The sequence below is a fragment of the Panthera pardus genome, unplaced genomic scaffold (assembly GCF_024362965.1).
Source record: "Panthera pardus isolate Hobbes unplaced genomic scaffold, ASM2436296v1 HiC_scaffold_15, whole genome shotgun sequence".
NCBI classification, from domain to species: Eukaryota; Metazoa; Chordata; class Mammalia; order Carnivora; family Felidae; genus Panthera; species Panthera pardus.
In genome coordinates this window covers 29,240,310-29,252,826 of record NW_026526710.1, presented here as the reverse complement: position 1 = coordinate 29,252,826, position 12,517 = coordinate 29,240,310, and the positions used below count along the sequence as shown (strand labels likewise).

The following is a 12,517-nucleotide window of genomic DNA, read 5'->3' as shown; positions in this document are numbered from 1 at the left end:
GCTTCAGATTCTGTGTCTCCCTCTCTCTCTGCCCCTCCCCTGCTTGCACTCTGTTTCTTTGTCTCTCAAAAATAAATAAACATTAAAAGGTAATGTATATTTTTAAAAGTAGAGTACAAATACATTTTTTAGTTTATAGTTAAGATCACTGTAAATTCATTTGGCCCTTTGTTCTTTTTTTAATTTATTAATACGTTATAAAAAGTATGTTAATTTAAGCAGAATTTCAGTTTAGTTTTTAACTAAGTTAACTAAGTTGTTGGTGACAACTTCAGGTTTAATATACTTTCTTTAAGGGTGACATATGTACTTTGTATTTAGCCTTATTTACTGGTCAGAGCAGTTGAGATGTATATCCACTTAGTGGTCCCTTACACATTTAAAGCGTTGATCATTGGCATTTTTGATCTTTAGTAGTCAACTCAGAAGAATTTGGTTAGTATCCACAAAGCAGATAACACAGTAGCTGTCAGAGTTGCTGATGCTGTCTTCTCCAAGTTGCTATCCTGTAGATAGCAGGTTTCAAACTCTGGTGTTGAGTCAGTGTATCTTACATTAACCACCCCATCCCACTTTCTCATTGTGCTCCCAGCACCTTACCCATTTTGCTCCCAAAAGGAGTAGATGGGCATTTAATTACATTATGTAAGTGAACCTTACCTGTTTGAGGATCTGGATCTTTTAGGTTTGCTGTTGGTTTTAAGGCATTTACATGTTCTAAGAATAGTGGAAAAGGAAGTGTTACTATTTTGTTGATTTCTTTAGGTTTGTAGGACCTTGATACTGAATATATATAAAAAAAAGACTGAAGTTCTGTGGTAAGAAAGGTACCAGCTTTAGAAGTGTATAGTGCTTGGGTTCTTGTTTTATAATTTTTGTAATTTAAAGAAATCATTTCTTGACAAAACAGTTCTAATTTATTTGAGCCATCATTAGAGTGGGCTTCTTTTTGGGACCTAGTTCTTTGATCTGCATCATAGATGGAGTGACCTAGGATTTCAGGAACCTTTTTGTCGTAAATGAAGGTGCTACTAATAATTATTCCAGGACAGCAAGTATTAACTAATACTGTCCTTAAGTGTGCTAAAATTTGTGGTCATCCTAGTTTTAGGGAATGCAGGTCTTTGGATATATTTCAGTAAATTAATGGCAGAAAGTCTTTGAGTTGAGTTGTGTTCAGCACAGGAGCCATTCAGCATGTTCCCTGAGTTGTTGACAGCTGGAGGAGGCAGAGGATACTAAAGTGTTGACTACTTTATATTTTACAAAGTTGGGTTCTTGGAATTATTAGCTCTTTTTAGTTATTATCAACTGTGTATTATGAAATCTAGTGTTTAGTGGAAGTGTTTTTTTTTCATGATTGAATGTGGTTTTAATTAGCTTGTTATTTGTGATGTTTTATCACCTATCTAATTCTTTGTGTTCAATTAAAAATTTTTTTGGTTTATTTTGAGGCCTCCAATTATTCTTGATGTTTGTCAGATTTCCTAAATGTATTGCATTTCATTTATGCCCTCCATTTAATATATGTTAATGACATATTTTCTAGGAAAAAATATCAGTTTATCTTAATGAAGACTAATGGATTGTCAAGAACAAGGATTTTCTGTGGTCTTCTGTATAAAGATATTTTATGATTAAATATACATTGTTTTGTATTGAGACAAAGAACAGATTGGGGACTGCATTATTAAGTGAGATGGAGTTCTCATAGTCATATACAGTGATCTCTAGATGTCAATAAGTATTATTTATGAGTGTGTTTCAACTTTTTGGTATCATATTATTTTCATCTATATTAAAGGAATTTGAGAAAATAGGAATAAAACTATAGAGATACTGGTAAACTGGAATGTTATGTGCATCCTTAAGTTTGTTTATTGGTCCTGGGAAGGGTGTGTGTGTGTGGGTGTGGGTGTGGGTGTTGAGTACAGGACAGGTTTATAAAATAAATTTTTTGAACCTCAAGGGGAAAAATTCATTTAATTTAAAATTGTTCAGGCTGAGTGTCACCAAAGGTAAGAAAACATCAAGTGCTTGTTTTTCACATATTGACAAGGATTGATTAGCAATGAAAATTAAGAGTGCAAAATTAGAAGGTATTCATTTTAGGACAACATGAGGCGAGCATAAATTGAATAAGGATTATACATTTAATTAGTATAATGCAAATTGATCTTAGGTAATTTTGTTTGGGAAATAATATAAAAAGCTAGTTCAGAAACTTTTGTACTTTTTGCTTTAACACAGTTATTATTAGTGTTCTATCTTAATGCATAATATATTTTTATAGAATAAAATGTGAATGTTTTAGAGCCTAATGATTTCTCTGTTAGTCATTCCCAGTACCATGCAGGAGAAGTCAGTTTGTGAATCTGAGAATATGTTTCCCATGCTACCTCAGGGTATAACTCCACCAGGGACTGCTCCGGCTGTCGCTTCAATGAGCAGCATCAACAACACAGTTCCAACACCTGCCAGTTATAATACGAAGAATGACCCCAGGGGACTCAGTGTGTTCAAACAGGAGAAGCAGAAGGTTTGTTTTAGGGAGCTAACAGCTATAGGAGTCTGCTAGTGTTACTGGTTACGTTAATGTAGTTACCTAGCACGTATATGGTATTGAGTGTATTATGTGAAGCAGATAGAATTGACATTTTAGCCATGTTTAAAAATACAATAGAACCACAAATTGCTTGAAAATCATGCACCGAAACTATTCTCTGTTCTAAAAAAGCAAATTGAATACTTAATAAAATCTCAGTAGTGAGCAGGACAAATGGAAGTTGAACATTATTATGAAGTTGGTATAATTTTTTCTTTCATTGAGATTTGGGGAGCATTCTCTAAAAAAGGAGTTAGGAGTTTGTTTGAATAGATGAGCAGTAAAGGCAGGAGCTGGCAAATGTTGCTATCCAGGCAAGTATTTTGTCATATATATTTTTAAAAAAGATAAATAAAATTACTATTTTATATTTTGTTATCAAACACAAATAATGGTAACCCCTCTTTAACTGTTATAGTTAGTTATTTACAGTACCCATGGTAGGAGAATTTGTGGTTAAACCCTAAATATCTTAGGTCATAGTTGAACGTGTGTGTTTGTATGTGTGTGTGTGCAGTTAACATTCACTCAAGTAAGATGACAGCACATCAATAAGATAAATGGTGACTTTGGGTGGTGTAATGGTTGCTATATGATTCTCTTTACCGTTGTTTGCTTGCTAGAAACTTCAGGAACCCCATAGTTTGAACAGGTTGGTTATACTTTGATTTGGCTTTGCAGAGAATATACTAAGGCTTCAAAATTTGATCCTTTATCTAAATGTCTAATACTTTATTGATTTTGTGATTTTAGTTACTTATTTCTGGGAATCATGATTCTACAGAAATAGTAAATTGGTTTTTTAGAGTGAAAATAAGTCTTCAGTAACCTTGTTATTCAAATACTCTCTCTTCCCAGGTTAAGGCCTTAATTATGCCTCTGACAGTTTTATGCCATAGCTGTTAGTGTTAGTCTTTTAATTCCCTTTGCGTACATTTATACCCCTTAACTGCTAATACTCGCAAGAACGTAGCCGTGTAGTTAAATTCTTTAGCTCCTTTGTCCTTCTCAGGGCTTCACTTGCAAACACCTGTTTTGCCTTCTATTTTACTTTTCCCCTTCTGTTTCCAATCCCTTGCTCTCTTTTTCTGATTACCTCTAACAGGAATAATTTAAAATATTAGAATTGAAATTCTGAAGGTTGTTAAAAAGGAATACGGAAGTGAATTCTATAATACATGGATGGAAAGGGATTACTGCAGAGAGGCTCAATAATCTAAAATAGTGGAAAATGTACAAGATGTGGCATAGTTTCTTGTCTTACTGGATACCATGGCCTTGACCTTCCCATTTATTCTAGTTTGCAGTGTTAAATATAATGTTCATATACTGTTACTATTCATCAAGTTTCCTAAGAGTCACAGCATGTTGAATCCTTCTAGTGTGCTTGTTTCATGGTTCTCAGAGCAACCAGTCTCCTCTTTCTGGACCAGTTTCTGAAGCAACTCTCAAGGAATGAGCTGTTTTCCTGGAGCCAAACCTCACTAATGGAGCTCCTGAATGGAAGTATATACTTAAAGTCCCAGCAGCCTTAGTGTTCCCATCAGGCTCTTCAGATGGTTGCTACATGAATGACTCAGCCCCCTGCCCAACTCCCTGTCTTTTTTTTTTTTTTTTTTAAACTCCCAATTAAGTTAGGTTATATATGCTTATACTTTAAATATACACAAATAAATTAGATTTCATTGCATCTGCTACGTATGTTGACTGGTTTGTAGGGGGCCTAAATAATAGTATCTGGTGGAAGTGTACTCCAAGTAACTTGTTTTATGTCTTACTTGATTCACTGTTGAAAATGTGTTTAAGCTTCACTGTATCCTTTGTGTTCTATATGTTTATGCTCCACAAATTGGTTATGACATTTTCCTTTTGTTATAAAAGCAATATAACATTAAGAAAAATTTCAGTGAAAAGAAAAATCAAATTCTACCAATGAGAGATATTTGTTGACATGTTATTTAAAGTGCTGGAGAGAGGGAAGCTACCCATCAAATGTGTAACAAGAGTGAGATGTTTATTTATTATTTTTTGAGAGAGTGTGCACACCTGTACACACAAGCCCGGGAGGGGCAGAGGGAAAGAGAGAATATCAAGCCAGCCCCACACTGAGCATGGAGCTCCATGGGCTCCATTTCACGACCTTGAGATAGTGACCTGAGCTGAACTCAAGAGTTGGAGGCTTAACTGACTGAACCACCCAGGCATCTTAAGTAATTTTAGTTAGGCACAGAATAATTAATTTCACCATGTCATTTAAAATGATAAAACATATACATATAAATGGATAACGATAAAAATGTTACAGTGCATGCTGGTTTTATAAAATGTGCATATGAGAAAATATTGGAAGATACTATTTGAATTTTTTTTTTTTAACATTTATTTATTTTTGAGAGACAGAGACAGAGCACAAGCAGGGGAGGGGCAGAGAGAGAGAGAGAGAGAGAGAGAGAGAGAGAGAGAGGGAGACACAGAATCCGAAGCAGGCTGCAGGCTCTGAGCAAGCTGTCAGCACAGAACCTGATGTGGGGCTCAAACCCACGAACTGTGAGGTCATGACCTGAGCCGAAGTCGGATCCTCAACTGACTGAGCCACCCAGACGCCCCTGGAAGATACTATTTAAATAATAGTTGGGCTGAGTTGATGAGATTGGTAGTTTGCTCTCCTTCCCTCTCATAATTCTAAATTTTCTGGAATTTAAAGAATTTATTTAAAAATAAAAAAGCCAGTTGTGAAGATTTTGAGGATTCTACATTTTAATTTTTTTCTCTTATTGGCCTCATGTATCTCCTCTTAATTTTTAGTCAACATTCTGGTATGAGTCAATTTTTTTCCAAATTCTTAGAACCTGAGGATTCTTTAGTTGCCGTAGTATTGACTGTTGGTTTCATCGTTATAGAGGAAGGCAGTGAACTGCCCTTATTTTCAGAATTTGGACTTGTTCTAGGTTGGAATTGGAGCATACTTGAAAAGTCATTTTGAAATGAATTCTAATTACTATTAAGGGAAAGAGAAGATTGGTGGAGAGAAGATAGATCTGATACAGATTTTTAATAATAGAGAGGGACAAGGGAGGATAGGGTGAAGAACAAGAAAGCTAGCAAGAGAAAAACTCAGAGGAGGAAATTGGAAGTAGGCTTCTTAGAAACCCATCACAGCCTGAGAAGCTTCTGAAGGAAAATATAAAACTCTTGAGTGTTGACAGGTCAGATATGTGGTGTTGTACATTGGAACCTCATTATAACATTATTAATTTTTAATGGATTTAGGGATAGTGATCAAATCACATTCCCTTCATAAGAAATACTAGTTTTACTCCTTGAACAAACAACTATTTACATTTAATATAAATTTGGAACCTGGGATGGTGTGATAGGTGTGTAACCTATAATTAAATCTTACTGAGGACTGTGGAATGCCATAAAGTTGAAGTGTTTTTTTAGAGCTTCTATCTGAATAAAACAATTTTTAAAATCTAACATGTTAAATTTCTAGCAAGTAAAATTTTAGTTAAAGAGATGATTCATTGCACTAATAACTGTTAAGATGTGTGTGTGATAGTATAAATGACATAAGGGCAAAGGATATTGAGGCACGTTAGACCACAGGCTCAGGAACGCTTACTCAATTAGGCACTGCCCTAGATGTTTACCTATATTGGGTAAGCTGGTAAGAATGACAATTTTGGGGCTCACAGTTTTAAAACTGTCTAAGCGCTATGGTGATTCCATATTAAGTTTCATGAATTAAAGCAAACAGTGTTCAAAATGATTTGAAAGAATCATTTACGTTTAACTCCCCTTCTCTTTTTTTTCCCCATGATATGTTTGTGTTCATTATCTCCCCTCTGGTGTTTATATCCTTCAGTTATTTTTCCCATTAATAGAAGTTAGGTTTTCTTTTAAATGTTTTTCTTAGGTAGTCTCCTAATTTCATTGGAATTATTACAATAATGTCCCCCCCCCCCTCCAATCTCATTTGAATTGCAGAATCAGAGCACTAAAAATGACCTTCATATTTGGATTTTGGTTGGCGTCAGTCAGCATACTTTTCATTGAATAACCACTCTTGGCCAAAGTGCTGGGTTTAGGGGTAAATGCAAAGAGAAATGACTCTTGCTCTCCTAGCCTTTGAAGTGTTGTAGGAAAGAACATCAAAAATACATTATTATGATATAAGTGCTATGGTAGAGGTAAGTGCAGAGGGTTTGGGGACTAGAGGAGGGAGTGGGCTGCTTATTTTGACTTCTCTAACTGCCGACCTTTATTGATTTAGTCCTTCTAAAAATTGTTCACAGATGACTGTAATGTTTGGAATTAAAAAAAAATTTGTATTAATGGAATCACAACCTCAAAAATTTGCATTTAAATAATTTTTTTGGAAAAGAAAAGTGTGGAGTTTCAACTTGTATTTATTTGTTTAAAATATCTAAGGAGATTTGGTTAGTTAAAAAAGTCCCACTGTCTTTGTAATACAGAATGATCTGGAACCCAGCAAAACTGTTCCACTGAACGCCTCTAAACAAGATGGACCCATGCCAAAACCGCATAGTGTTTCACTCAATGATACTGAAACAAGGAAACTCATGGAAGAATGTAAAAGACTTCAGGGAGAAATGATGAAACTATCAGAAGAAAATCGACACCTGAGAGTAAGTTGCTTTTTGAAAATAAGTTGGGTTAAATGAAGACATAGGATATGTGAATATTATTAGGCCATTTTATCTGTCCGTTTTTAAATTTATCCTTGGTCAGTTCTTTTTTCTAATTTGATTATGTCTTTGCTTCCTACTCTGGCCTCTTTTACAGTTTTACCATGGCTTCTCATTGCCTGCAGGTTCCTTCCCTACTAGATGTCCTAGTTATTTGTGATCTGGCCTGTGGCATTAAGCTTCCTCTCTTGTTAGTAACTTCCTTCACATATGCCCTAGTCATGTGAAGCGCCTGAAATGGTGCTGCCCCACAAAGTAGGGACATAGGAGGCTGTTCAGCACTTGAAATGGGGTTTGAATTGACACACGTTGGGAGTGTAAAATACTCCTTGATTTATTCGACTTAGTATAGAAAAGTAAAATAGATCTTTTTTATATTGTTATTTATTGAAATAGTATTTTGGTTATATGGGATTGAGTAAAATGGAATATATTGGATTGAATTTTGGTTCTGTTGGATTGCATTTTATTATTAAAATTCATTTAACCATTTTCTTTTTACCTTTTCAACGTGGTGTTAGAAAATGTAAAAGTATGTAAGTGGCTCACATTTGAAGCTCATGTTATGTTTGTATTGGACAGCGTTGGACTAGAGTATCCTGAAGAAGCCTCTCTGATTATGATCTCTTTTTCGCTTTCTCAAATTTTTCCTTCTGACTGGAATGCCCTGAAATCCTGTTCTGCCCTGACCAGCATTTTCATACACGTGCTCTTGTCTTTTGGTACTCGGTTCTTGTCATCTTTTCAGTATAACCTTTTCTAGGACTTTCTTCCCCTTAGAAGGCAAGAAACACGGTTTTGGAATGCTGTCTCCTTTGTTTCCGTGAAGACTCTGTCAAGTTACTGTTCCTGTTTGTCGGAGGTCTTTCTCCCTCTAGTGGGTGGTAGTGCTTTTGGGGGCAAGGACTGTACTCATTCATCTTTGCATTCATAGAACATGCATACAGTAGTCATTCATATATATGAATAAATGGATGAACTGGTGGATGAGGACTAATTTGAATATGTGTGGAGTGTATTAATAATATACCTTTGAAAAATAATTACTTATTTCAAGACCTGAATACTTTTAAATTACCTTTTTAGGCTTTGAAGCTTTTTGTATCAAAAGTAGATGATACAAAAATGTATAGAAGTAATAAGCTAAACGAAGGGACTTAATCTACATTTGATTATTCCATCTGTTGGATGTATATAGAACTATATGTACTCTGGATCAGAGGCACTGTATCTTGAATTGATCTTTGCTGAAATAATTGTCTATCTTCCTGTTTCACAGTACCCCTCAGGGGCCCCCAGCACCTCTCTGGATAGTGGAAAGATTATCTTCATTTCACACCTATATCTACACACCATAGATTTTTAAGGATGCTGTTTTCGTTACCTTTATTTTATCTGCCATGACTTCCGTGGCACAGTTCTCTTCTTTGATGAAAGATGTGCTCCTTAGCATACTCAGTACATTTGTTCCTCTCTTTGCGGGAGGGGAGAAGTGGAAATAGTAAGAATAGCATAAGTAGGGCAGGGCTGGAAAATAGGAAGAGTGGACGGGGAGAGAGGTGAGTGAGATTTGAGTGCTGGTCTCTCTTTATAGGCTGATGTTCTGTAGGAGATATTATTTGAAAAAGCATTCTGCTGTTTAAAAGGTGAAACCAAAGAACTTGAAGACCATTGGCTTATAGAATCAGTTACAGGCCCTTTAACATTTCATACATAAGGCCCATGATAATTTGTTGGCAGATTAACTTTCTTGAACATGTCTGATCACTGTTCCTTTTTATCTCTCTAGGCCTATGGTTCTTAATCCAGGCTGTGCATCTGACTCTTAGCGCTTTTTAAAAATACGTATGTCTAGGCCCTCCCCAGACCTAGGAAATCAGAATCACTAGGAGGATTGTCTAAAGTTCGTGCCAGGTTTGAGAATCATTGTTCTCTTCACACAGGACTAATGAACATAAGACAAAAAAAAAAATCCCACAAACCCTCAGAGAATCTGCTAATTGCCCGTAAAACAGTATGAGCTGAGGTGGACTCTTTTACTTGGTATTAGTAAGCATACTAGAGAAATCAATGTGAGAAAAGAAAAATTAGCTTGCACTAAGGAAGTAAAAATCTGCCCTGTCATTCATCTGGCTGGGATGATGGACACAGATAAAGTCAGTTGCCTAGGTAACAGATATCAGTATTTTTCCCAAGGTCACACTGTGGCCGGTAAAGGGTCCTAACAACTTCCTACTTTGAGTGACTTCTGCTTTCTTACTGAGAAACCTTGTCCCCTAAAATCATACTGTCAGAAAACATTGCTGTGTGAAATCATATCAGTAAGAACCAAGCGACCCACTCTTGCCTAGAGGATCTGAGTCACTTTGACACAGGGAAGCAGCCTTTCTCTCCAGATCTAGGGGCACGGTGTCAAAAGAGGGGGTGGGTTCTGTATACAACATTCCGTAGCTGTTGTAGTTTGTTGTTTCCGAGGAAGCAGGATTTGGTGTCTCCTTTGTAGTCAAGACCCAGTGCTGACACAGGGGCCTCCTGCTTTGAGTTTATCAAAACACTTGTTACTTAAGTTTTATCCTGAAATTCCCTCTTCCTCCAAATCTTGTAAAATCCTGCCTTTTCTTTTGGCCAGATAGTCCCTGTGCCTCTGCTGTGTGGATGCCCTGGTTGCAGTGTGTCCATAAACCTGTCACACCACAGCTTTGTTCCTGGTGGTCTTTGGTATCCAGTGTAAAAATACTATGGGCCACCACGGAAATCAGTGCATGCACAGAACTCTTCCTTACTTGTATTAGTACATTTTAGCAGGGTGTTTTCCTTCTGTATAAATATAGCTGTACCTGATTTTTCAGTTTGTTAGGAGTACAATTTTCAGCTCTAGTTTTTAAAATCACCCTAGAAAGTCTTCTTAATGCTGGTTAGTGTGGTTAATCCCTGTTCCCATCCCAGCCACGTGCACACTGATCTGCTTTCTGCCCATAGATTTTTAGTTTGGCAGTTTTACCGTGTGCATACTTGTTTTTAAAACCTCTTTTTGTGCGTATGTTTTTTTCTAGGATGAAGGCTTAAGGCTCAGAAAGGTAGCACATTCGGATAAACCTGGATCCACCTCAGCTGCATCCTTCAGAGATAATGTCGCCAGTCCTCTTCCTTCCCTTCTTGTCGTAATTGCAGCCATTTTCATCGGGTTCTTTCTAGGGAAGTTCATCTTGTAGAGTGAAGCATGCAGAGTGCTATTTCTTTTTTTTTCTCTTGACCAGAAAAAGATTTGTTTACCTACCATTTCACTGGTAGTATGGCCCACGGTGACCATTTTTTTTTTTTTTTTTTTTTTTTTTTTTTTTTTGTGTATACAGCGTCATATAGGCTTTGCCTTTAATGATCTCTTACGGTTAGACAACACAATAAAACAAACTGTTCGGCTCCTGGACAAATTGTATATTACCAGATCATCACTAGCAGATGTCAGTTGCACATTCAGTCCTTTATGAAATTCATAAATAAAGAATTGTTCTTTCTTTGTGGTTTTAATAAGAGTTCAAGAATTGTTCAGAGTCTTGTAAATGTTATTTTAATAATCCCTTTAAATTTTATCTGTTGCTGTTACCTCTTGAAATATGATTTATTTAGATTGCTAATCCCACTCATTCAGGAAATGCCAAGAGGTATTCTGTGGGGAAATGGTGCCTCTTACAGTGTAAATTTTCTCCTTTACCTTTGCTAATATCATGGCAGAATTTTTCTTATCCCTTGTGAGGCAGTTGTTGACTGAGTTTTTCATCCTTACAATCCTGTCCCATGGTATTTAACATAAAAAAAAATAAAACTGTTAACAGATTCTTGCTCGATAGCTTGTTTGTGTGTCGTGTCATTAGGTGGGGATACCAGGGAGTCCACTGTGTGGTAATTTGAAGTTTATGATGCATAATTTTATCTTGTATTGAAACCCTTTCATATATTACAGTATTTGTAGTTAAAAGTCCTCATTCTGTTAAGGAAAGGAATTGATAACATTTCAAGCTACTTTTGGTATTTTGGAAGATTACAGTTTGTCTTCAAGATAATATAAAATAAGGAAACCCATGAGAATAAAAATACTGTAATTTTAGTCAGTTTATATGTATGTGCCTTGTGGCTCTGTTGCATTTGATTTATCCCATTCTTAACAGTTTCTTCTAGTGTCTTCTCAAGGAAGACTAATTCTTCGTGGTTCTCGTCAAGTGCTTTTTAACCAGCCTAATAATTACTTTTATTTTAGGACATTTCATAATAATAGTTAAAAGTAGCTGTTTTTCCTGTCCAATCTGACATCAAGAGGAAATTTCTGTTACGGAAATTTGGAATTACGAAGCAAGCCTTGGGAATTTTCTTTGTGGAAAATGACTTTATCCTTTGCAAATCTACCTGTCAATGTGAAACACATTTTCAGTGTAAATATGCATTTTAAGGTATGATACTTTCATGCACTTAGTCTTACGTATTCATTAATTTCACTTGTGCTAGCATAGAAAACTTTGGAACCAGAGACAGTATATTCGGGTTTTCTACTGAGTGCAGTCTGTCACAAGTGAGTCTTGATTCTTGAAAATATGTGTTAGTTTTGTAAAAGATGCACTTCTTTCTGAAAGGGCAATTGGACTTTGGGACTTGATGTGGTACAATGAAGTATGTTAGGCCCAGGTCTCTGTCTACATTTTATAAACGAGTGAAATGTTCCCTTGAAGTATTTTGGTTGGCCTTTTCATTTCAAGTATGTTTTGAATTTGTCAGGTCACATGTATTGCGTCATTGTGCTCTATGGTATCTTTTAGAAAACCTCTTGCTTGTGTGCAAAAGTTACTAAAAACACAAGTAATGCCTGTCCATCACTAGCATGCTACTACAGGTAATGCTTCCATTGTTGTTCCAACCCTTTCTAGTCACTGTAAAATTTCCCTCCCTTTCTGATAACTGGAAAAGCATGCTCACGAAACGTGTTGCATTTTGTCCCATACATGCAGAATCAGTACTTCCATGGCTTAAAGCTCTCTATGTAATCAGCATTATTGGTGATAAGTACTAAGCTTAATATTTCATAGGTATAATTTTTTTAAAAATTTAAGTTCTCAAAAATTTAGCAAAATCCCGTTTTATGGGAATCCTCCTTAGAACTCATTTATTTCAGCCCCTTTGTTTTATAGTCGTGGAATCTGAGGCCTTTCTG

At 36.0% G+C, this 12,517-nt stretch overlaps 1 protein-coding gene across 2 annotated transcripts in view; it reads left to right on the top strand.

The window, feature by feature from the left end:
- VAPA (VAMP associated protein A) overlaps positions 1–11,162 on the top strand; it is a 44,645-nt gene extending 33,483 nt beyond the window's left edge. The window contains exons 5-7 of one of the 2 annotated variants that reach the window (XM_019418487.2): positions 2,405–2,539; positions 7,084–7,257; positions 10,371–11,162. In XM_019418487.2, the coding sequence (XP_019274032.1) occupies positions 2,405–2,539; positions 7,084–7,257; positions 10,371–10,529 (468 nt within the window). In that variant the 3' untranslated portion in view covers positions 10,530–11,162. The remainder of the gene's footprint in view (positions 1–2,404; positions 2,540–7,083; positions 7,258–10,370) is intronic. The other variant, XM_019418488.2, reaches the window with a different exon arrangement.
- Positions 11,163–12,517: the final 1,355 nt, after the last annotated feature.